The sequence below is a fragment of the Pygoscelis adeliae genome, unplaced genomic scaffold, assembly GCF_000699105.1.
Source record: "Pygoscelis adeliae isolate BGI_AS28 unplaced genomic scaffold, ASM69910v1 Scaffold270, whole genome shotgun sequence".
NCBI classification, from domain to species: Eukaryota; Metazoa; Chordata; class Aves; order Sphenisciformes; family Spheniscidae; genus Pygoscelis; species Pygoscelis adeliae.
This window is the reverse complement of record NW_008823916.1, coordinates 979953-1003268: the sequence shown is the minus strand read 5'-3', so window position 1 is coordinate 1003268 and position 23316 is coordinate 979953. Positions and strand designations below refer to the sequence as shown.

Here is a 23316-nt window from a genome sequence, read left to right as displayed (position 1 = left end):
TTTTATTCAGGCATTTCTCTGTGCAGTGAGATCTCTCTGTGCATTCACCTGTGGTGGTCTTGCAGCGCCCTCTCCAACTCCCAGCACAGCGTCATCTGCAGCCCCTGCACGGCCCTCTGCCCTTTCTGCATTACCATTGCATTAGTGCTTAATGCATGAGTTGCCTCTCCCCTGCGGCTGCAGCAGGCACCAGGCAGTTGGGAAACGTTAAGCAATGTTTTTTAGTCCCTGAATAAGTAGTGACAAAGCTATGGGCTGCCTTTTGGCTGGGGCATGCTCACCCACCCTTCGGGAGGGATGTGTGCACGGTGTGATCCAGTGCAGGAGCTGTGAGGGGCTGGAGCATCACGGGGAACTCAGGAGAAGCCAAACGACCTCTCTGGAGTGTGTGCAAACTGAGCACTGATGGCCTTGCAATGCTGCCGATTTGAATGAAATTTCTAATGACAAAGCCGTGTCGTTAACGCAGTGACCACCCTGTCTGCCAAATGCCAAGTCCCTGCTCTGAACACTGGGGCTTCACAACAAAAGTTGTAAGTTGGTTTTGGCTTTTTGACTTTGTTTTTTTTTTTTAACATGAGGAAAACTATATTTTTTCCTGAGCTGCCTTGTTGGAATTGGCCGGACTTGTTTTATCTGAAACTTTCCAAAAAAAATTCAGCCTGAGGCAGATACCCAGTGTGGAAAATTTCAACCCAAACAGTTAAAGTTTGGCAGTGTTATAGGAGCTGAACATACGGAAAGTGCTGGGCCAGCGTGCTGAGGCCATGCTACCTGCTCTGCTTGGGGGGGCTGTTTTCATGGGCATCCTCTTCTCGGGTAGCTGAGTACGGATCTGGCCTCATGCAGAGATGCAGTAAGGGATAGAAACATCTATATTGGGTTACGGGGGTCTGCACGCTAACCATAAAATCACTCTTCATGGTGGGACCCTGTCCGGTCACCTTCATAATGATGCTGCAGTGAGATGAGCTGGGGGAGCTGGATCACACCTCGCTGCCGTCAGGGCAGGGCTCGTGTGGTTGGGATGGTTTGAGTGAAGGATGGGCAACTTGAATGAGGAGAGGAATCCTCTCCTGCCTCTGGTCCCTGTTAGCAAACTGAGGGTGACACCAGCTGCTAGCTGGTGGCATTAACCCTTCAGAGCTGGCACCCAAGATGTGTGCTCATACCCAGGTTGTACCCGTATGTATCTGCTGTGCTGGCGAGAGGCTTCCAGCATGGGCACCGGTCCACCCAAAAGGTGAGCAGTTGCTTTATGTTCCCTCCCTGGCAGCAGCATGAAACAGAGCCATGGTTTTGGACTGGTGCCCAAGCGGGTCAGGCACTGGGGGGGCGAGTGCCGGGGAGCCCCGCTTCTGTGCAAGCTGCTTCCCGAAACCCTGTGGCCTTCCACTTCTGCCAGCCCCAAGACTCTTCTTACTCCACTCTTGCTGTTGGGTTCAGAAAGGAGTTTGTGAGCCTAGGGTTGGGTTTTTTTGTTCTTGTTGTTGTGTTTTTAATGAAGCCTGCAGCCTTTTTGAGGAAGTGTTTAATCATGTAAGAGCCCGTTTGGATTTCTCAGTGGGGCAGCATGCGTTGGGCATTTATTTCACCCAGGTCGCCTGTGCTGGGGCAGGAGGAGGGGCTCTGCTCTCACCTCTGCCTCCGCTCTCGACGCCCCTTTCTGAACAAAATCCAAATGTAACCTGGAACCAAGTGCCAAGCCAAGCCTTCAGCTTTTCTTTTCCCTGCCCACCCGCGTGCTCGTGCAGATGCACACTGTCCCCCTCACCTCCGTGGTGGCCACAAGGCATCCCATCACCCGCCCCTGCCAGCCGCGTGGGGACGGCCGCATGCGCAGGATAATGTGTTACCACCAGACAACCTGACTGATGACTTTTCTTAATTAATCCGGCTTTCCTTCCCCCTCATTCTTTTTTATTTCCATCCCCGAAGTGTGGCAGAAAACATCAGACGCTGTCAGATGTGTTGCACAGGCAGGGTGACATCGACTCGTTTCCATTGGGATGGTGCTTTACAGTCCAGCTGAAATTTTTAGGGCCGGTTTTCATTAGAAGTGGCTTTTGAAAATGGCTAAGTAATAATTTGCTAAATCAGGCCCTGAACTGCTCAGTTTAACAAATTATTACTTTTAAAAAAAGAATATGTGTAAAGGGAAGCCCAATTTAATGAAAAATGGCCAGGTTGGATCAGGCTGGATGTTAATTCCAGTTTGGTGTCACCACCATCTTCGTTGTCATGGTTTAGTCATGTCCTTTTTTACATGTTAATTAAACTGATGTGTCAGTAAGTGTTACAAGTACAAACTTGGGTAGTGTTTGTTTTTTTGCTTTTGCACTGTTGCTTTTGCAACATTTGTTTAGTTTTCATTCAATGCATAAAATATGAAGGGAACAAAAAACTCATGCACATTGTATCATGTAATTAGACAAGTAACCAGATGTTAATTAATATATGAATATCGTTTTTATTTCCAATCGTCTGGCTGTGGTTTGAGCAAACCTATGTCCCGCAGCTGTTGCTACACGAGACACTGTCAGAGAAAAAACAGAGCTAGAGTTCAGCTGCTCTATTCCCAGAGCACAGACTATTACCCCAGCTGAAAGAGGAGATGCTTTTAGGATGTGCTGTCCCCAGACATGTCAGAGCAGTGTGACATTCTCCCTCTATCCAGTGGAGGGCAACAGGGGACACGCTCACAGCCGTGTACCTCCCGGCCAGTTTGGGGAGCCAGCATGCTGGGGCTTTGAAGCCCTGCGGAAATGCATCCAGGTCTTTTCTCCTGGACACCACAGTCCAGTGGGATTTCTGCTACCAGGCCGTGATTATTTATACACCAGCTATGTGCCTCTTGGAGGAGCCCCTGGAGATTTTCAAAACTCAACTGCATAAAGCCCCGAGCAACCATGCCCTGGCTTTGCAGTTGGCCCCACTTTGAAGAGGTTGGACTGGAGACTTTCTGTGATTCTCTACCGGCGAGGCAGGTAGTGAGCCATCACATTCAGCCTTTTGCTGTCAAAGGACCTGATTCTTCTCTATTTCAACTGGAAGACCCTTTCTAAGCTGATCCAAAATTTTCCTTTCCTTTTCTCGAGCCCTCATCCAGCAGCAACACGTGGTTGTGCTGTGACCAGCCAGTGCATCCAGGCGTTTCTCCTCCTCCTCCTTTGCTTCCGTTCCTGCTAACAAAAGAACTATTTTAATGTCCATCTTTAAGTTAATTTGCATTTTTAAATATTAAAATTCATTCCACTTGTATTACTATAACCCTCAAGATCTTTTAATTTCTTTTGACTGATCCTCTGATCTCCTGTGCACTAATAATGCATTCCACTTCATTGGTGCTAAAATAATTGCTGTATTTCCAGTGAGAAATAAGATTGATTACAAGCCTGATCATTGAGGAACCCTGCTAGTTATAACTCAGTTCCCATCACTCTCTTCTCAGCATAGCCTGTTTTCATTTGGCCATTACTCAGTTCCTTACTTGCTGTATAATTCTTCTGCTAATTCCCATCTTTTCAAGCTCACCTAATAATTACCCATGTCGTGTCATGGCTAGTGCCTCTTGATACCCAGATAAATTAGATTGTACCACGCTTCTTGTGTCTAGGGAATGATCTGTCTCATTGAAGAAATACATCAGGTTCGTCTCACACAATTTACTAAACCTGGGGTTGCAGTTTATTCTCCTTGTCTCCATGTCATTAATGATTCCTTCCTTTAAAAGAAAAAAAAAAGAAGAGGGCTTTATAATGAGGTAATTTTCTCTCTCAAAGCTACACCTGTGCCTTGAATAGCAGCAAGGAAGGCCAAGCTATTCAACCTCTTTGACCCACCACATGGTCCATAGATGCATTCACTTTCTCAAGGCATCCCACCTTTTGCTAAGCCAAGACAAAGGCCCGTGACTTTCTCTAAATTGCTTGTGAACTCCCTGACACTCTCACTTTGTCTCTGTTTTTCCTTCTCTCCTCCCTCCCCGCCAGTAGCTGGCATGAGGAGAATAACAGTGGAATCTCCCACATTGCTGTGGTCTGAGCAGGTTTCCCTCACATTATGTCTAAATAAATATTAATAAGAAAAATGGAATAAGAGCTCATTGACAAATTCGGCAAATATTTGCCTCTGCCTTCTCTTTCCAGCCACCTGGCTCCTGGAGGAAAGTTTTGCCCTTTCTCAGACCAGAGCATTCAGGAAATAAACACTCAGTTTATTTGCTTGGAGGAGGAGGAAAATGAAAATAGCATTATGGGGCCTGAAGCCCACATCTCACATTTTGTATGGCTGGAAGCAACTTCAAACCACTAGCTTGAGCAATGGCTTTTGCCTGTGCCTTCAAGTGACAAGTTATCACAGAACTGGCCAGGATGGGCTTGAATGATGCCCATGATTTCACCTTGATGACCCGGAGTGCTTTTTCGCACCCTTGGAGGGACTGTGTATCAAAAAAGCTCCCAGAAAAAAAGAGGCTGATTCTTCAAGCCAACCTTTGCACTTGAAAAATTGAAACCTTGGTTTTAACAGCAGCAACGGGCAGAAGGAATAGAGAGAGAAAAGCAGGGATGGTAACGGTGCTAGCTCCCCTGGGGGCGTGGTTCAGGCAGCCGTAGCCGTGGTTGCTAGAGGAGACCCGGAGCATGGTCTTTGGAGACAATCTCCCACCTGGGAGGTGGCTTTTGTGCAAGGCTGCTCGAGGACTTAAAGGATGCAGGGGCACCCTGATTTAAAAAAAAATTACTTCAAGGGTCAACTCATTTTTGCTTGCGGGGATTTGGCTTACTGACAGCTTGTGCGGAGGCTGTGTTGGAGGGCGAGAAGACAAAGCTGAGGAGATTAAGACCAGGCAGTTGTGTTGTTGCAGTGTGGGTTTCCAGTTGACCCTGGCCTTTTGGTGGGGGTTACATTGGTTCCTGCTATTTCTTTGGTTTCTGAATAGAAGAGGGGTTGGGGCTGGGGTAAACAAGCAGGGATGAGGAAAAACAAGATGATGGGAGGTATGATAGTGAGTCAGGAAATGAAAATAAGTTAATTGTCACTCTGATTTCTCTGCTGGTTAATTGGATGCCCTCTGGGAGAGGAAAGCCCATCAGGGGAATACATGGGGCTCAGGGCAGCAGATCCTATAAATCAAACAAATGCTGCGAAAAGGCTTTTCTGGAGAACCACAAAATCCAGTGTCTGGGACATTTTCTGGGTGTTTCTGTTGTCTGCTTGTCTTCCTGCTCAGAGGAGCTGCACTGCACCAAGCGCGATTTAGAGCCAGGCTCTCGACTGGCACAAATTGCTCCGTTCCCGCTCGTGTCAGGGGAGATGCTGCGGCTTGTATCGGCAGAGGCTTCGGCTGTGTCACTGACACAGTTCTCTCTGTGTCTCTGTTTCTCTTTCCTCTGAGGAAATGATCTCTTGGTGTGGTCTTGCAGAGGTATAGCAGAACCAGTATTTTAATCACTTACAGTTATTCTCTATGACAGAAGTATGGGACTGTATGAGACGCTCGGTTTAATTTAATAGCAAGCCGCTGGGGGAAACGAGCAGGAAAACCCAAAACACAAAAGCTCAAGAGAAGCCACCTTCTTCAGAGCAATGGTAGAGGCAATTCCTTAGTCAATAGTCATAAAGATTTCCTACCTTCGGGTTACAGCCAAGATCAAAGCCACTGGCAGGCAGCTCAAAATGTTTATAAGGTTCCCCCTGTGCAGAGTTTGGGAGTGTTCTTGCTGAGTTTTTGGTCTGATGTGCACAGCTATTCACCCTGGGGATGCTTGGGAGTACCAGAGCTGCACAGACGCCCATCAGAAATGTTAAGGTAGACCTCCTTGTGGACCGTTGGGGTTTGCTGTTGTTCACAAGCTCTCAGTGTCAGGTGGTGTATTTTTCCTGGGTGGAATTAACAGGTCAAGAGGACTCTATCTCCCCTGCCCACACTGGGTTAAAAGGCTGAAGAAGCAGAGGGACCTGAAGCAGAGCCCAGGTCTAACTGAGCGAATTGGTCAGCTCTGCCTCCAGGGAGGTAAAGGCAGGAGGTGGTGGCTGGTTCTCAAACAGCTGGAGTGGGAGACTGAGGTTCACGTAGCTCTTTGGCCTTAATGCCATCCACAACACATCGTGACTGGCCTCCATGGTCCCAAGCAAAGGTGAAAGACGGGGTTTCACTGCAGAGGAGGAACTACTTCTCCAGTAGCTTGGTGCAGAGGCTGGCACAGGGCAAGACATTTGCAACGCCCCATTGGGGCTGACCCTAACCCACAGCTACATGAAGGAGTTTGGTGTGAGGGCTGCCTGCCTTCCTCCAGAGCAACAACTGGTGGTGTTCACACCGTAGCCCATCCTGAGTGAGTGCCCACCTTCAGGTTTTGTCTAATCACTGCCAGCAGAGAGCTGCCTTTCAGACAGATGCATCCTTGCCTGGTGCCTGGCCATGGCCGCATGGTAGCTGAGCTCCCCGCAGCTCCTCCAGCGCAGCCTCGGCTGCCTCTCTGCCATGGGGCTTCGCTCCAGGTGCTCGCTGGGCAGAAAAGGGACAAAAATTGTTCCTGGGTTACCACGCGGTGGTGTTCCTTAGTCCTCCAAGGATGGAACGGTGGATCCCACCATTCCCTTAACGAGACTGACTACTTATTTATTACAAAGGAGGTTGCAGGAATCTGGAGCGGAAACTACTCCCAGGCCAGCTAACTCACACCTAAGCATGCCAGGCTGCTTTCATAGCAGAGCACATGCCGGAGCAATCAGACCTGCTGCTGGGAGGCTCGCAGGAGTGGGACCAAGGCTGCTATTTTATGCATATGTATGTGAGTGTGTGTGTGTGTATATATATATATATAAAAAGTGTGTGTGTGTGTATTTTACTATGTAAAGCTATAAACTGTATGGGTTAGGTATGAATTAGAACCTTATAAAATGTGTTTACTCATTCTGTGTAACTCAAAGCAGGGATTAAACAGTAGGAAAAACTGACCGGGAGAATTTTCCAAGCAGAAAAAGTTTTACAGCTCTCATTGTGAACTTGAGAGGGAGGATTTTTTTTTTTATTATTTATTTAGGTTTTTTTCAGAGCAAGTTTTTTGTGTTTGAATTTTTATGGTTATTAAATAAAAGGAGGGGGGGCGGCTGAGGAGGAAGGATGAATGGGGCAATAGCAGGAGAGCATTCTGGCAGGCAGAGTTCTCCCCAGGCACCTGAGCCCCGTGCTCCTCTCCATCCCTTGTGACAATGTGCTTTCTGTTCCAGTGGCATCCAGGAGGGCCTTCCCATGGCATGCCGTGCTCCTAAGCAGGCCCTGCTTTTCTCATCTCCTTGAAGGCATCTTTTATGGGGAAAACAGAGTCCCGCAATGCTGCCGCGGTTAAAGGGAATGGGTGCAGGAAAGGAGTGGTAGAAGCAGAGGCAGCAGGAAGGTGAGGCTCCGCTGAGCATCTCAGGCAGGGGAAGAAGAGAGGGAAGAGCAGGGGGTGGGGATGGATTGAGGTCTTACAGCCTGTTTGCCCTCCTTCTCATAAAGAAAGGCTGGACAAAGCACCAAGGGAATAATCTCACCACTATCAAGTGAGTCATCCTGGGTCAGTTCCAGTTGAGTGGTGTTCGATAAAGAGCAAGGTGCGTGCAACCCGGAACCATTTCATTTCTTATTTCCTTCTCTTCTTGGATACAGCTTTCTTTCTGCACCCTCTTTTTGGTCTCTTCTACCTTCTAGTTCTTGCTGCCTTGGTGAATCATCTCCGCCTTCAGGAGTGGTGACCCGTGTACAGTTAGCAGAGCCTGACTCACTCTTCTCCTCTACATGTTATTTCCACAGCCTTAGGAAGGTTGGGGTTTGGTTGTTGGGGTTTGAATTTTTTTTTTTTTTTCCACTTCACTTTATGAACATTTTCCAGGGGACCAGGGGAAGGGAGGGGAGAAGAGAGACCTGAGAGTGTTCATTGTTTGGGTAATTTTCCCTACTACTAAATGTCAATATCGTACGCTTGATGCTTAGGATAAGGAGTAGCAGAGCTTCTATTTCAAGCTTTGCAAGGGATGGGAGAGACTCACCTTATCTCTCTAACATGGCCCAAGTGATGTTTGGGTTCTATTTACGGATTTGAAGAAAAGAGGGAAGTGATAACCTCGCCGTATGAGCTTGGGGTTGACTACCTGGCACTGGCTTCCCTCGTCAGCACAGATCCTGGAACAGCCCTGGAATCCATTTACCACTTGGCTTAATCCTGCTCTGCTCATTCTGGGAATCTGTCTTTTGTCGTCTGAGTGGTAAGATGTTGCACAGCTGCTGGCGATGACATGTCTCCAACTAACCATCCTAGAGCGATCGGTGATCCTGGGGATGGGAAGTATGCCCAGATACCTTGCTTTGCCAAGGACATCTAGGAGTCAGACAACTGTTCCTGCCACAGAGGGCCTTTGGTGAGATGGGTTCCCAGGGGACATAGTCCATCAGAGCTGTCCTGGTTACTAACAATTCCCCTTTCCTGTGGATGCCAGGATTGATTTGTCTTGGTTTCTGGGAAATGTGACTTAAAATTCAGAGCAGAAAGCATTCCTTCCGTGCCAGCATCCTGCTGTGCGCTTATGGCAGGTATCCTCAGTGCCTGGAGTTTGCTCACTTGTAAAAAAGGGTTAATAGTCTTTCAGAGATGAAAGCCAGGTATTAGTGGTTAGAGATCTGGACTGGGGCTCTGGGTTATAGCCTCAAATTTGCCTTTTGCCTGCTATCTTGAAAAAGTAATTTCCTTTCTTTGCGACCCTGCTCCTTTGCCTGTCACCTCGCCCGACGCTGCGGCCTTCTGCGACGCAGGTGTGTATTGTAACAGAGCTCACGTCTTGGCTGAGGGATGTAAATGCTGCCACATTGTCGGAGGTATTAATGGCCTTTGTGAAGTGCATTGAAGTCTCTGGGTGTCAGGCGCCTTGTTGACACGTTTTGTCCTCAAGGAAACAAAATCAGCTCAATTTAAGAAATTAGAGATTGTATTCCGTCCTTGTGAGCAGCAGGACTGTGCAGTGGTGCAGGAGATCCTGTCTCACCTTGAGGTCTTAGTGGAAAAGATGGAGTGATTGCTGATATGGTGATGAATGCTGAAGTAGACTCCTCATGGCCAAGAGGCCAGTTCTTTCTCCTCTTCACTGACTTGTGTCTTCTAATGAATCAAAACCGTGAAGACAAATGTTAACTTCATTATGGGGGAATCAATAAGTGAATGATTCATTAGCTGTGTTAAGAAAGCTGTTGTGAATATACTCTAGTAACCCAGGTAATTCCTTGTTCAAGAACTGATGTCAACTCTTGCATACATTAGTCCAGACTGAGTAGGTGTTTTCTAGCTTCTGAGATTGGTCAGATAATTGCTTCTTTTCTCAGTTTTACCCTGATATCACATTTGGCTTCTCTTGTGATACCTGCTTGGACAAATGGAGAGTTATGAAAAGAGGTGCAGTCAAATGACATGCTTTCTAGTCTGAATCCAAGGTAACTGAACATATCTACAAAAATATTTAGAACTCACTGTGTTTGCACAAGTTTTAACCTTGGTCCTGCAAGCATGTACATTAGTTTATCTGGCACACGAGCGTAATGGAACAACTCACATGAATAAAGCTAAACATGTGTAAATGTTTGCAAGATATGGGTCAATAATTCTTTGGAAATCATAGCAAACTAACTCTATTTTCTCATGCAGTGGTATTCTCCTATCCGTCTTAGACAAGTGATCTGAAATATCTGTAATAATCATTATGGTGTAGTTGTTCCAAATAGCTCACAGCCAGGATGCAGAAATTCAGCTAGTGTAAATTGTTATTGTTTCATTGACTTCAAGGGAGCTACAGGAGATTTTATGAACTGAGGATCTGCCCCCACATTCTCAAATGTCTAAAACTGCATATTAGGGCCAAATTAGGGCCAAAGTGCTTCCATGTGGGTCCCTCCATCAGGACCAATTTTTGTAAGTGTTTGTTGGCTAACAGGCTGCAGATCTGGCTGCAGTTATGTGTGCTGAGCCCTTCGGAATATACTGGTACAAAGTCTTATCACTAATTCATTAGCATCTACGCATATTACCTCTATTTAGAATAAATGGGACCAAACAAAGAATATTTTCTTTAAATTGGTTGCCACTACAGGTAGTGGTTTGGTCCACTTTCTAGCAGTGAGCCATGAAGTCTAAGAAGGGACCGGGAGCAGGGTCAGGCAACAGTGGCAATATAGAAGAAACTGGCTGATCTAAGAAGTCCAAAAATTCCACTTTCCCAATAAGTGCAAGGAGAAGTGAAGCACAGACCAGCTGATGGCTTTTCAGCATAAGTTTACATTAATTTGATTCGACAAATCACCCGAGATGACTATGTTTTTAGCGATTAATTGCACACTGAGTTTCTTTCTAGGAAATGTTCTTTCCCCCTCCTGCTAGTCTGGTATTTGCTTATGTGTGTAAGTGATCTGGGTGGGTACAAGTCAGCCAGTGGAGTTCTGTGGGGCGTTAAACTACTGGAGTATTTGGTCATAAAGAGCTGAAAATAATGCTCAGTAGAGCTGGAAATGAAGGACCTGACCCTGCTGTTTGGCAGTGTCCCCTGCTTTCTTCATAGACCATCATGTACTAGGCAGGTTAGGAAGTTTGTGTACTAGGCAAATTTGTATGTCAGATGCGTTGTAGATGTATCACCAGGGCCCACTTGGACTGGCCAGGATCACCTTGTCATTGACCTTTCTTTAGGAAGGATCCCAGGATTTGCCCTCTGACATGTCTCATGGTGAAAGCTGCTCCCTTTCAAGTTTAGTCATCTCAATCCCAGCAGAAGATGGAACCTACCAGTGCTCTGGACTGGTGGAGCCCAGGACCTTGGTGCCATCTTTGCATCCAAAATTTAGGATTCATTTTCGGACAGTAGCTTGTTCCCCTAGGAATGCAAGAGTGCAGTAGCTTTGTGCATTTAAGAAGAAAGAGATTATGATGCAGGTTTTCTTGCCGTCTCTGAAGTATGTGACACATCAGTTTATGCTGCAGAAGAGTGGCTCTGGGGCTGTAGCAGCGCTGGTGGAATTCCTGGTGAACATAAGGCTCTGTGCAGTCCCTGGATCTGCTACAGACTGCTGACTGTGGGCCTTGGGGACCACCAAGTGGTCTGGACCACTGGTCCATTGTTTAGAAATCTCTAATTTAAAAGAAGCTAAAAATGAAAGGAAAGCAAGAATGAGGGTGGGAACTAGGTCTGTGGTGATGAGAGTGAGAACTAGATCTGTGGTGATGGACAAAATCTTCTGCCAGACAAGAAGTATCTGAGGATAAAGCTCATGTCTTTGCTTTGTGTCTGCACAACTCCCAGCACAAATGGGTTCCCACTTTGCCTTGAAAGCAAGTAACTATGTTAACATGCTACAGAGCCCAAAACAAACTCCAAGGGAATAGATAAATTCACTTGGACTCTCCACCATGCTAATGTGAATACGTGGCTTTGAGATTGGAACTGGCTCATGCCTGGATGGCTCCAAGCATAGCAGAGTCAGCTTGTGTCTGGCTGTGGTTGACCCTTAGCAACCCAGTGAACCTTGAGAAATACTGGAGGGCTCACAGCACAGAATGAAATGCATTAATTCTCACTCTTCTCCAGCAGCATACTGCCTTGGGGGAGATGGAGGAGGTGGTTCATTTTTACATGAGTTGAAGCAGTTTTTCTGAGGTCTTAGATATTGACTGTGAAAGAACTGTGATAAGCAGTCTGTGGAGAGCTCAGGCGAAGGAGCAGTGAGTCCTACTGATGACCCTAAAAGAAGAATACACTCATGATTAGCTTTGTACATCATGTTTTTAGAACATTGCAGCTCATCCGAATTAAGACCATTTCCAGACTGGCTGCTCTTGATAAGAACAGTGTAAAACAGCCCAGCCTTGAGTTCCACATGGTCACTCCGTATGCAGCAAGTTCTAGCCCTGGAGAGCACCAGCGAAGCCATTCGAGGGACTTCTGTGGTACTGGAATGCAACTTTTACTCTTAGCTCAGCTAAAGCATTGCTTCTTAAATTTAGCCATCTACAAATGCAGTCTTCCATCAGCAGAGGAACTGGGAAGCCCAGAGGAGAGCTCTTCATCATTATTAATGTGTCTAGTAGCATATAGACATAGGAAGCAAATTCCCCCAAAATTCATAACTTAGGCAAGGTGAAGGCATTCAGAGAAGTACTGCAATTTGCATCTTTGTATAAGTTGGCAAGTGAGGCACAAACTGTGCCCAAAGTTGCACAGCATAATCACTGGCTTTTCTGTTTCAGCCTAGACAACCTGTGCCCAGCCAGAGGGATTCCCGATGGATGTGTCTTTGAGAAAAGTCATGATAAAGAAATTATTTCAGAGGCTGCAGGCTTTTTGGGCGTGGGACTTAGGCTCCCATCTAACACGAGAGGCTGGCATGCATGGATGCTCCCAGAATGTGGGCAGAAGATTTTTTAGTAATAACTAGGCCTTTTTATTTCTTTTATAATCTGGCAAGCCCTGTAGGGAAGGAGGTTTTGACATCCTTCCACCAGAATCAGTAGGGATGGTTTGCTTTTAATGATCTAGGCAGCGAGACAGACCATCTGCTGATGTAAATCGGAACAGCTCCGTCGCCTGAAGTTATGTTACACTAACTTAAATCAGCCCATCATCTCCAAGTGAAACCACCTTTCGCTGCCTTCCCCCACCAAGCGCCAGATCCGAAGCACATTAAACCCAGGTACAACTCTGTTGTGGAGGAACCACCCTGGAACTATCCATCCAAAAACCCAATCCAAGCCTTCTGCTCACAGTCCTCCTCTGAACCTCCCCTCCTCGGAGGCAGAACCCCGGAGGAAGAGGAGGGTGGGACAAGTACCCCCAAGAGGTGATGAACTTGGAGGGCTGAGCATGCCATTTGTTCCCTTGTTTCAGGAACAAAAACCTGGCAAGAGCAAAGTGGAGTAAGGTCTCTTTTTCCATCTGCTTCGTTGGCATTGCTCCGGAGGTCACTGCCGGGGACGGAGGTCCTCACTGGGCCCCATCTGCCTTCCCCGGGCTCCCTCATTTATGCCCACTTGGGCCTCTGACATTCTACTCTGTTTTTCTTTCCTTGAAAATGGATCGGGAATTGGGAGCCGCTGCGCAGGAACGCGCCTGTTCCCCATTACAGCTCCACCGGGGCTGTAACACGATCGTGCCTGCTCCATACCCACACAGATATTTATTTATCCATACAGGCTTTCTCCTTGTTTTCATTAAGTTAGGCAGAAAAGGTTAATCTTTCTTCTGCTAAAGCTTCAAAACCAACCAAGCTAAATAAAATGTGATTTCTTTCATTTCTTTCTTACTTAAGTACCAGAATGAGGTCACAGTCAGAGATGCCACAAGAATAAATTGAAAACAGGTTGAAAAAAAGCAAAAGGGAGAAAGACGGAGAGAGAAAGCCACAATCAGAAGAAAGTGATTGGTAACGTTGCAGCGTTGGTTTCATCCAGTCTAGTAAAGAAGCTGTCAAGACAGAGACATTGGTGCCTTCCTACTTTCCCCTTTGTGCTCTTTCTAGGAATCTCGAAGGTGAATTGGAGCAGGGAGCTCTCCTCTTGTCTTCATTTCCACTTTGGTTTGCACTGCCTGGGTTTTGTCCGTGCTGCTATCGACACAGGGACATGGGCTGAAGGTGTGCGAATGCCTGTGAGGGTCCCAGAGCTTCCTTTTGCTCCTCTAACCTCCTGGAGGCTTCTGGCCTCGCTCTCTTGTTTAGTCTGGTTGAACTCAATGCCGTAACTCTTGTTGTCTTCAGTGGGATGGTTGATAGGTGATTCATCCTGCCTGCTGTCCACAACTGCTGGTCGCTGGCACGGGTCGCGGTGGAAGGACTGAGGCAGACTAAGACTGTTGGATGCTGCAAGCAAGCGGTCTGAGCCTGCTCCCATCCATTTTTGTTCCTCAGTCCCCATTCCTGCCCATCGGAGCCTCCTGCCACTAGAAATGTGCTCGCTCGAGAGCAGATTGCCAGCTCAGCCTTGCAGACAGGCAGCTGAGTCAGGCGTGTCCTCCTCCTCCAGACCAGACATCAAGTTGAGTTCCCAGGTGGCTATCCCAGAGCCATGACCGGTGGGTTGACCTATATGCCTTGGTGTGGCCAGGAGAAGTTTGCAAAGCTTCACAAAATGGGGCTAACCCCGCTGCAAGCTCCAAGCCTGCTGTTATTTTCCTGTTTTAGGGAGACCTCTGACTCACCACAACACCAGAATCAGTGTAAGATACATGTTTACAAAACCAGAAAGAGGAGGTTTGCCAAACTCCACAGCCATGTCTGCGGAAGAGGACAAGGCAGTAGCGAGGGGTTGCACTGGACAGAGAAGGAAAATGCCACCTGGAGGGACGTGCATCTTCTCAGCAGTCATTAGTATCAGAGATTGATTTTCAAAAGCTGCCTGGGGAACTGGATGGTTGGGGGCAGACTAGTCCTGGGAAGGCAGTGGCATGGAAATGAGGGGGAAGAGACTCTTGCAGGGATTTGGTGTACAGCTGGGAGTATCAGCATCCCCTTACTGAGCACAATTGCTCCATTAGCTGTAATCAGTGTGCAGCAGGTACCACCGTTTGCTCTGTGCACAGCACTTACCATAGTGATGTTGAGCTCTGGTCTGGATTTTTTACTACTGAGAAGTGAACACAGGTGAGGCATCATCACAGGAGCTGGTCATTTGTCCTTGATATCTGTAACAGCTTATGGCTTTATTTAGTGTGACATCAATTATTTATTACTATTAATGAAGGACACAGATGGCTGGCTGGCTGGTCACTAAAATATCTCCTACTCCACAGAGATGATCTACTTAGCTATCATTTACTCTGCAGAGAACCTTTAGATTCTTTCTGAAATTTAATAACGCGAGCAAAGATACTACAACAATCTAGAAGGTTTGTGCTTCAGGGCTGCTTTGGGAGGCTGAAATCCTTCTTTATATTTGCTGGCGGGGTGTACAAGAACACAGGTCCAGACGGGAAAGAGAAGCCCCTTTTGCTTTCCATCACAAGCTACTTATCCATATAATCCCTTTTATAAGGTGATCAAACTCCTTCTTAAGATAGGTTATTTGCCCTTCTCAGGAGTAGACCATTTATTCATATCCAATTTACTTTCTCTTGCTGTTACTGCCCATTAGCCTAAATATTTATTTTCCATCTGACTGCCTGCCTTGTTGATGTATTCAGTCTCATGTATTTCTGCTTGGCCTTTTTGTGTCTCTGCTTGTATGGTAAACTTCTGCTTTTTGTTATTTCCCTGAGAAGCCGTCTCTCCTGCTTTCCCTGTGCCTTGTTCATAAGCACAGATGAGCAATACTATGCACTGAGCTCCCACCATGGCCTTTGTGCAGTTAGGTCATTGTTCCTCTATTGCTACAACATCCCAAGACCGCTTTTGCTTGGTAGGGCAACATTAGTGGTCCATCATCCTCTTGCAAAGCCAGCAAATGCACTTGTTGCCTTAGTTGCATTCCACTGACAAGGAGCCAGTCTAAATTTAGGGAATAACTTGTTTTCTGGTCCTAGGGCAGGCTTAGGAAATTTCATTTCAGCTGCTCTCAGAGCACTGCGGACTGAACGAAGAGAGACTTCTCTTGTGTGAGATGAACAAATAAAGTTGCTGTGTGCTCTGCTTCACCCAGGGAGAGCACAGAAAAGCAGCTCCCTGTGTTCGCTGCGGATTGACAGCTCTGGGTAGTCGGTTCGTCCCTTGGGCGTCCATTACCCAACCCTGTCTTTGCTCCGCAGTCCGTGCAGGCTGGCACCACCAGCGATCTCACTGCTGCTTATACAGGTGCAGAAACACTCCCAGCCTTGGGCCTGATGTTTCAGCACCTTTGCTAGCATCTGTTTTGCTATTTTCATAACAACCTCTTTGCTTTTGTTTGATTGTAGCAGGGCCAACGAGAGGGGAAAGTTCCCCAGAGGCTCAGGGTTGAACACAAAACCCTCTTGCTGTAGGGATTTTATTGCAAGGGTTTTGGCTTAACCCAAGCTGACACTGCAGACCTTGAGAGCTGCATTTCCTCCCGTGCGGGGGGACAGCAACGTACTCCACAACCTAGGCAGGTCTGATCCATGGCAGACCAGACCATTGTGTGATGCAGCTGCCGCTGCGTTTCAGGGCAGCGCTCGCTGCCAGCCTGTTCCCCTCAAAGCTACCCGGAAAGACCATGAAAGACGAGCACTCAGAAGTTAGTGGGTGCCTTAAAGAAAGTTAGCTGTGCAATTTTAATACACGCTTTAATTCAGTGGTTGCACGTGACATTTTCCATCCCATTTTCAATCTCCTGCAAGTCTGGTTCCACCCTCTGCACTCCCTGTCTCAGCCCTGTGTTTTTCTCTCCCATTCCATCTCTTGTTCTCCCTGGCATAGATGTCCTGACTGATGCTCCTTGTACCCGTGGACTGCCAGTCCAAATCTCCAGTTGCTCATCACAGTCTCTCTGCCCAGCTATTTTCTTTCCTACCCCTCATCAGCTGCCTTTCAACCCTGAGTGCTCTGGAGGAAGGTGTGAGATCCCACAGCAGGCACCCATGGGATGATCTGTCCCCCCATGAAGTTTCTTCCTGGTCAAAAGGGAGGTTGCTTGAGGTCTGAAGAGGCTTAAAAGCTCTTGCTCTAGTTCAGCAACACAATCTGGTCCTGCTTCTTTATGTTTGTGATTCATCATCATCTGCTTTGTAAGTCATAGCAGTGTCTGTTCTCAATGACTTCTGGTGACAGGGAGTTCCCCAGTCCAGCCCGACGTTGTATGAAAAGGGACGGAAATGAAAGTTGGAAATGAGCAATAGGGTTTTGTTCATTTGTTTAAACCATAAACTCAGAGCTAAGGGTCTTGTTCAAGGCCATTCAGCGCTTGTAACTTCCAAGTGGTGATTTTACCGCTGCCAACCCAACCTGCCCGTTGAGTTGACTTGGGGTTTGGTACGGACCCGGGGCTGGGGACTGGGTTAAGCTATGGAGACCAGTGACAGAGCTGCCTGAAAAAAGTTTGGAAAGAACAAGTCATGCTGGGAGCATTAAAATGAATAATTAAGGCTTGGATTCCTTTAGGGAGGAAAAGAATTTATTGCTGCTCTTTTCTCTAGCCAAGGGGGACATTTGTTACCGAGTTGTGTATTTTGAGACAAGACGCAAATGCGGTTTGGGGGGGCTGGGGAGGAGGGGATTTTTACTTCTACCTGGGTAATCCAGCCACACAGTGAGACGGTCTGGACTGGTTATACCACTGGGTTATTTCTTACGGTCTGTACCAAGAACCTAGACTTCTGCTTCATTTCAGTAGCCCTCAGTCACTTTTGCTTTTAGAAAAGTAAAGAAAGAAAAGTGCTGAGAAGGGAATTCTCCTCCTCCCTCTGCTGCGGTGTGTTGGCATTTACACATGCACAGGGTACCCGACACAGCAATCTGGGTCCAGGTTTGCTTATACCAGCATAACTCCATCAGCTGCAGCAGCCCTTTCTCCGATTCCCATCAGTGGGAGTGGGGACTCTGTTTTTTTTACTGCTTAGTACCTTGGGCTTTCAGTTACACTGATGCAAAATGGGAATTGAATGCAATGAGCTCTAACTGATAGACAGCCTGCCCACTGCAAGGAGACAGGTTGCCCGGCAGTGGATAATCGTGCCCAAAAAGCTTAATAAATGGAGCATTTTCATTTCCAGCTGGGTCATGATCTAAATGTTTAGTAAGCTTTATAAACCAGAAGACAAAAAAAAAAAAAAAGTTTTTCAGCATTTTTAATTAGTATTTTTTTTTCTTCGAATGCTTATAAAGGGGCGAGTGTTCTTCAGCACAGCTGAAGGAGCTCCAGTCAGAGCTCCAGGAGCCAGCAGAGTGCACATGAAAGGGAATGCAAAGCTACTGATTTTCATTGAATAAAAAAAAAAGCACACAAAAAAACCCAGCACATTGAGAGCAATTCCATCCAAGCTCTAAAAATGTCTCATTTCCTGGTAATCTAACATAGCAGAAACACATTTCACTGTGACAGGTGATTTTTGAAAAACGCCATGTCCCCTTTAAGACCTGAATGCTCACTTAGGGCAGGAGAGCCCTGTTTAGCCAGGCTTCCCGCTCTTCTGGGGACTTGGAGCCCGTCCTTGGATGGTGGACCCGCGTGTGGTGTTTGCAGTGAGTCCACATGTTGCCAGTATGCTCTGTGAGTGCACCCTCCCACTGTCCAAGTGGTGACTTGGCGCTGGCCCTGCTTTCATTACAGCTGATGGCCCAGGCGTGTTTTCTACTTGCTTTGTCCATGGGCGATATTCTCCATATAGACTTGGGGCCATTCCTACCAGCCACAGCCAGCTAGAATTTATTGACTGCCTGTCCTGTGTAGAGGTGTTCCTACAGTGTTTTTTAAGTGGTCAGCAATAATTTTGCACTTGTATTGATGTTTTGGTCTTGCTCGTCTCTTTGCTCTCCAGGAGAATCCTTGAGCTTTGCGGATGATTTGCTTTCTGGTCTTGCAACATCCTGTGTGGCAGCGGGTAGGAGCCACGGAGATGTCCCTGAAACCAGCCTCTATTCAGTCATTTTCAAGTGCCTGGAACCAGATGGTCTGTACAAGTAAGGAGAGGCGTGTGGGGAGGTGCTGGCGGCAAGGGGGGAATCTCCAATGCTATGATTTAATTGTTATCAACCTTTTTGGTTAGCACCATGTCCCACCAGACACTGGACAAATGATGAGACTCTCTCTGTTGCTTTGAGCGTAGGCTCGGCTGGTGAAATGGAAAACCAGTGTCTGCCAGTACGGCACGGGAGGCACTGGGAGTCTGTGGGAGACTCCACTGGAATAACTCACATTTTCAGTATGCTGGGCTTCCAGGTCCGTGCCTGGTGGGATAGGGTTGTCTCTCATGGATGAACTGAGCTAACGTGGTCCAACGGAAGCAAGTTGCCAAATGCCTGGAGGACCGAAATAGCCAGATGTCAAAAGTGAGATAGGTGTTGTTTATGTAACTTGCTGTTTATATTGGTAAGACACATATACCGGACCAGAAAGACACCAAACCCGTTGGCCCACCACCCAGTCACTTCTGCAGGGATGGCTGGCCATGCCTGTGCTGATGTTCTTGTTCACTTACTTGACTCTTCTGAGATATCCTTTGAGCACATGGGATGAGATTTTCTGTTTGAATCCTGTGGAATACTTAGTGTCCAAAGCAAAGGGACAATTTCAAGATCTGAATATTAACTTCTTCAGTATCGTTTGGAGAGGGTCTGGGCTTTTCAACCTGGCTTGTTAGCCAGGGCATCCTCTGTCTTGAGGGGAGAGAGCAGGAGTCAGGAGAGTAAGAGAGAAAAAAAGAGAGAAAAAAGGCAAGGAGACGGAGGAGAGAGAGGGTAAGCAAGAGAGAAACACCCAGGGCTTAATGTCAGAGTAACGGTAATAATTAAAACACATTTTGTAGTGAGTAATGAAACTTTTTATGGGACCACAAAAGCATTTAAAGAGAGAGCTGGCAAATGGTCTGTCAGCGAGAACTTTTAAAGATCTTGATTAATACTTTCCTTTGGCCTCCCCCTCCACCACCCTCCAGTTAAGTATGTTGACAGCCTCCGAAGAAGGAGAAGCCTTTATTGCACATCTCTCGAGCAGGGCTGTGTCCAGGAGCGGGCTCCAAGTGATACCTCTTGCCATTTAATAATTTTAAATGTTTTCCTGTAAAATATGTATAATGCATAAATATAATTATTAATATCTCTGGGAACTGGGCTGCTCTGACAAGGTGCCAGGGAGAGGCTGGAGCAACTGCAGAGCTTGCTAATAACCCGCCGCCTGTAAAATCGGCCGGTTGTGAGCCCTCAGCCATGCGGCTTATGGCTGCCAGGGGCATCGGGCAAGGGAAGAGCCGCTGGGTTTGATTGGGAGGCTGCTGCTGAGGTGAGCACATGGAGCTGGGAGCCAGAAGGTCTGGCTCTTGGGCAGCCTGGGCTGCCAAATCATCTTCCCCATCTGCTGGAGAGGGATAATTGCACTCACGCATCGCTTTAGGGGCTCTGTGATCTAATTCCTGATGTCTACAAAGGGCTGGGAGTGCCTTGGGTGGAAGGCATAAGGCTTTGTCCGGCTTCTGCTTCACGGTCATGAGGCACATTGCCGTGGATGGGGTAAGCAGAGGTCAGTGATGCCCTGTGTCCTGGGGGTGGCTACGGGCAGCTCCTGCTCTCTGTGGGTGCTCCTGGGTGAGCGACAGTAGCTTTTTGTGGGGAGCCATGGTGCAGGCAGCTAGCAGGTATCAGTCCCCTGGCATCGAGGAGTTTTGGCCCTCATCCTTCTGCGGGGACAGGCCCTGGGGTGACGCACAGTGTTGGCTCCATCCCACAGCTAATGCTCAGCAGGGCTTGGCACGCCGCTCCCAGGGCTGTGCACACTTAAGCGCACATGTATGGACACATGTTCATGTCGGCACCTGTGGGGCACGGACCCACACTCCTGGGCATCCAAAAAAAGTGCATGCACACACACTACAGCACACCCTGCTCTGCATCTGCTGCTGCATGCCTCAGCACACCTGTGTGGACCGATACACGTTGAGCAGTATGCACTGCCGTGGATGCATGCGTATCCAGCACACACAGACACACACATTTGCTCCAACCTGGGACCTAACCAGCATGTGTTTACTTAGCATCTGTGCATTCTCAGATACATAGGCACACACATTAAATACTCCTCTGTTCAGATGTCCACGCAGTTGCAACACAGCATGAAGAAAGCCAGAACAGTGAAATGTGAGGCTAACACTGTTCTGAGCCCGTGCAGACGTAACAACAACAGAAACACGGGCACGGGGTCATTTCTTAAATTGAATTTCTTTTGCTTGTTTCATTTGTTTCTGTGGAAAAATAGCTATCTTGGAAGGCTCTGGCCTGGGTATAATCCTGATCATAGCAACTCGGCAGGGACCTGTGCTTTTCTATAGGCTGTTAGGTGAGGACACAGGGTCTGCAGCATCAGAGCTCTTCAAAAGCAAATGCTTTTGCTTGTCCAGTAGTCTAAGGATATCACATAAGCCGAGAGAGGGGACTGTGAGAACGTGGAAGTCTCTTCTGCTCTGTAAATGTGTCAGACACCCTGTCCCTTTTCTTCTGTAGTACCTACGGCAATTACACTCTGCTGTTGACCATTCGTTTGGAGTATTACCAGCCTGAGATCAAAGCTGGGCTTGAGTATGACAAACAAAACTAAAAAATGCTCTACAAGGAAACAAACAAACAAAGTCTGATTGATTCCTCTGCTTTTTAGACTTCTGTAATTTCAAAACATAAACTAACAAAAGGAGAACTAATTTCTTTGTCCTTTGCAATTTCAGTCTGATGAAAATATGTTGCCTTTCAGCCCTTTTCTTTCCCCTGCCTGTAGTACCTTGGGGTTGAGATGCTAGTCACTGCACAGAGGGTTTTCAGAGGGAAAGTAGTTCATGTCAACAAAGATGTATGTGCTCCATACACTCGTGTACATGCGTGGACACTCCTGCCGGTCTGTCAGACATGGGTGCCCATGTGTGGGGATCTATGCTGCAGTCATGTGAATGTGCTCACGTGCATGCACACAGAGACTCTGAGGATGGTCCTTGAAGACTGTCAAGTTTGGTTTAAGCTCTTAAAAAACCAAAAGTCTTATAATTCTTGCAAAATACATCACTGGAGAGGGGCTTGTTCTCCCGCGAGGTCAGCTAGATCAGAGCAGTCTGTCAAGCTTCCTCCCAGGTGGAACTGGAAGAGGATGGGGTGAGGAAGGCAGGAGAGATGTCTATGTGTCTGTTAAGTGCTCCTCTTGCATGGACCAGCCAGTCCAGACAGTGATTAACACCAATCAGACTGATGGTTTGGGAGCTTGGGAGCACCATGCTGTGTCAGGCAACTGATGATGCACCAAGCACCGAACACCAGTCAAGAGAAGGAGCTCTGGCTTGTCTCAGAGGTCAGACTCAGCCTGGAGGACTGAGCTTACGTTGTTCATGGCCCTTATATAGCTCAGCACCCTACAAACCCAACCCATCTCTTCGCTGTGGAGACAGGGGCTTCCCCTGTGCATCCCACAGCCTCCCTGAGCTCTCAGCCCAGCTCATCCATCTCGCTATCTCGTCCATCTCAGCTTCTCACCCCATCGTTCCCTGAGTGCCTGGGGATGCCTCTTCACTGAGCTGTACCTGATCGGCTGCCGGAAAGCAGCTTTGCCAGGCCAGCACGTTCATTTCAGATACTTGGGGAGACACCAAGTATCCCTCAGCCAAAAAGGGAAATGTTGGAAAGGGAAATGAAAACCCCCTCCAGCTCCTCAATGGAGCTGCAGTGCAAACACACCAACTTCTTCCCTGCGCCACAGATACTATAATTATAGATTAGATTAAATCCCAATGTTTCACTTTATTTACATTCCTGACCTAGCCTATTCATTTCCGGTGTTTGTGCCAAGAATCAGCACAAAATTTACTGGAAATAATATGGAAGTCATCAGGATCCCTTCCAGAGCCTTTCCTTGGAGTGTGTTCATGTGCTGAGAAGGAGCCTCGAATTTACATTCCCTTTGCTGGCTCAGATAGGGTTTCCCCAGGGTGATCCCGAACCGGCCCAAAGGCTCTGGGAGAATGTATTTCAGGAGTGTTGGAAAGGTGGAAACCCCTTCCTAGGGGATGAAAATCGGGCACTGCCATGGGATAGAAGGGGAATCAGTTAGACCTCAGAATGACAACACGAGGCTGCCATCCACAGCCAAGACCCACCAAGACCTCCCTGGCCAGTGTCATCCCCTGTAGGGTCTGGAGGCCATCACCAGCATGGTCAAGCTTAGCCTCTGTCATCATATGCTGGCTAACAGTGAACACACTTTATTTTGGCAAGCTTAAGGAAAGAGGCAAAGGCATTGAGTAGGGGTAACCCATCGTAGCACGGAGGGACAGCGATTGCAGTTCAGCAAGCTGAATGCGCTAAAGGAGCTGGCCCAGCACAAGGCTGATTAATGTTGACTGACCTCTGCCTTATGCATAGCTGGGATAAAAAGTGGAATGGAAACCCTTGGTGCTCAAGAGTGTGCTAATGCTGGCAGCAGTCCGCTGCTCCTTATATGATACTAATTGTTATTGTTGGTCTTCCGTCAGGAAGACACGTGAATGAGCGCTGGAGCAATCAGAGACAGATCCCAAATAGCTCAGTGGCATGGGTTAAAACACATCTGTTACAGCCCTTGGCTGAGTCCCCTGTGTGCACAGGAGCTGTGCTGCTTCACTGAATCCACCTCTTCTATTCCGTGTGCTCTCCAGCTTCCTGAAGCCAATCAGTGTATGGCTGTAGTT

At 47.5% G+C, this 23316-nt stretch overlaps 1 protein-coding gene across 1 annotated transcript in view; it reads left to right on the top strand.

Moving 5' to 3' along the window:
* Positions 1 to 23316, top strand: part of ASTN2 (astrotactin 2) — a 308249-nt gene that overhangs the window by 255450 nt on the left and 29483 nt on the right. Inside the window, 1 exon segment of the mRNA XM_009319305.1 lies at positions 18442 to 18583. Coding sequence (XP_009317580.1) covers positions 18442 to 18583 — 142 coding nt within the window.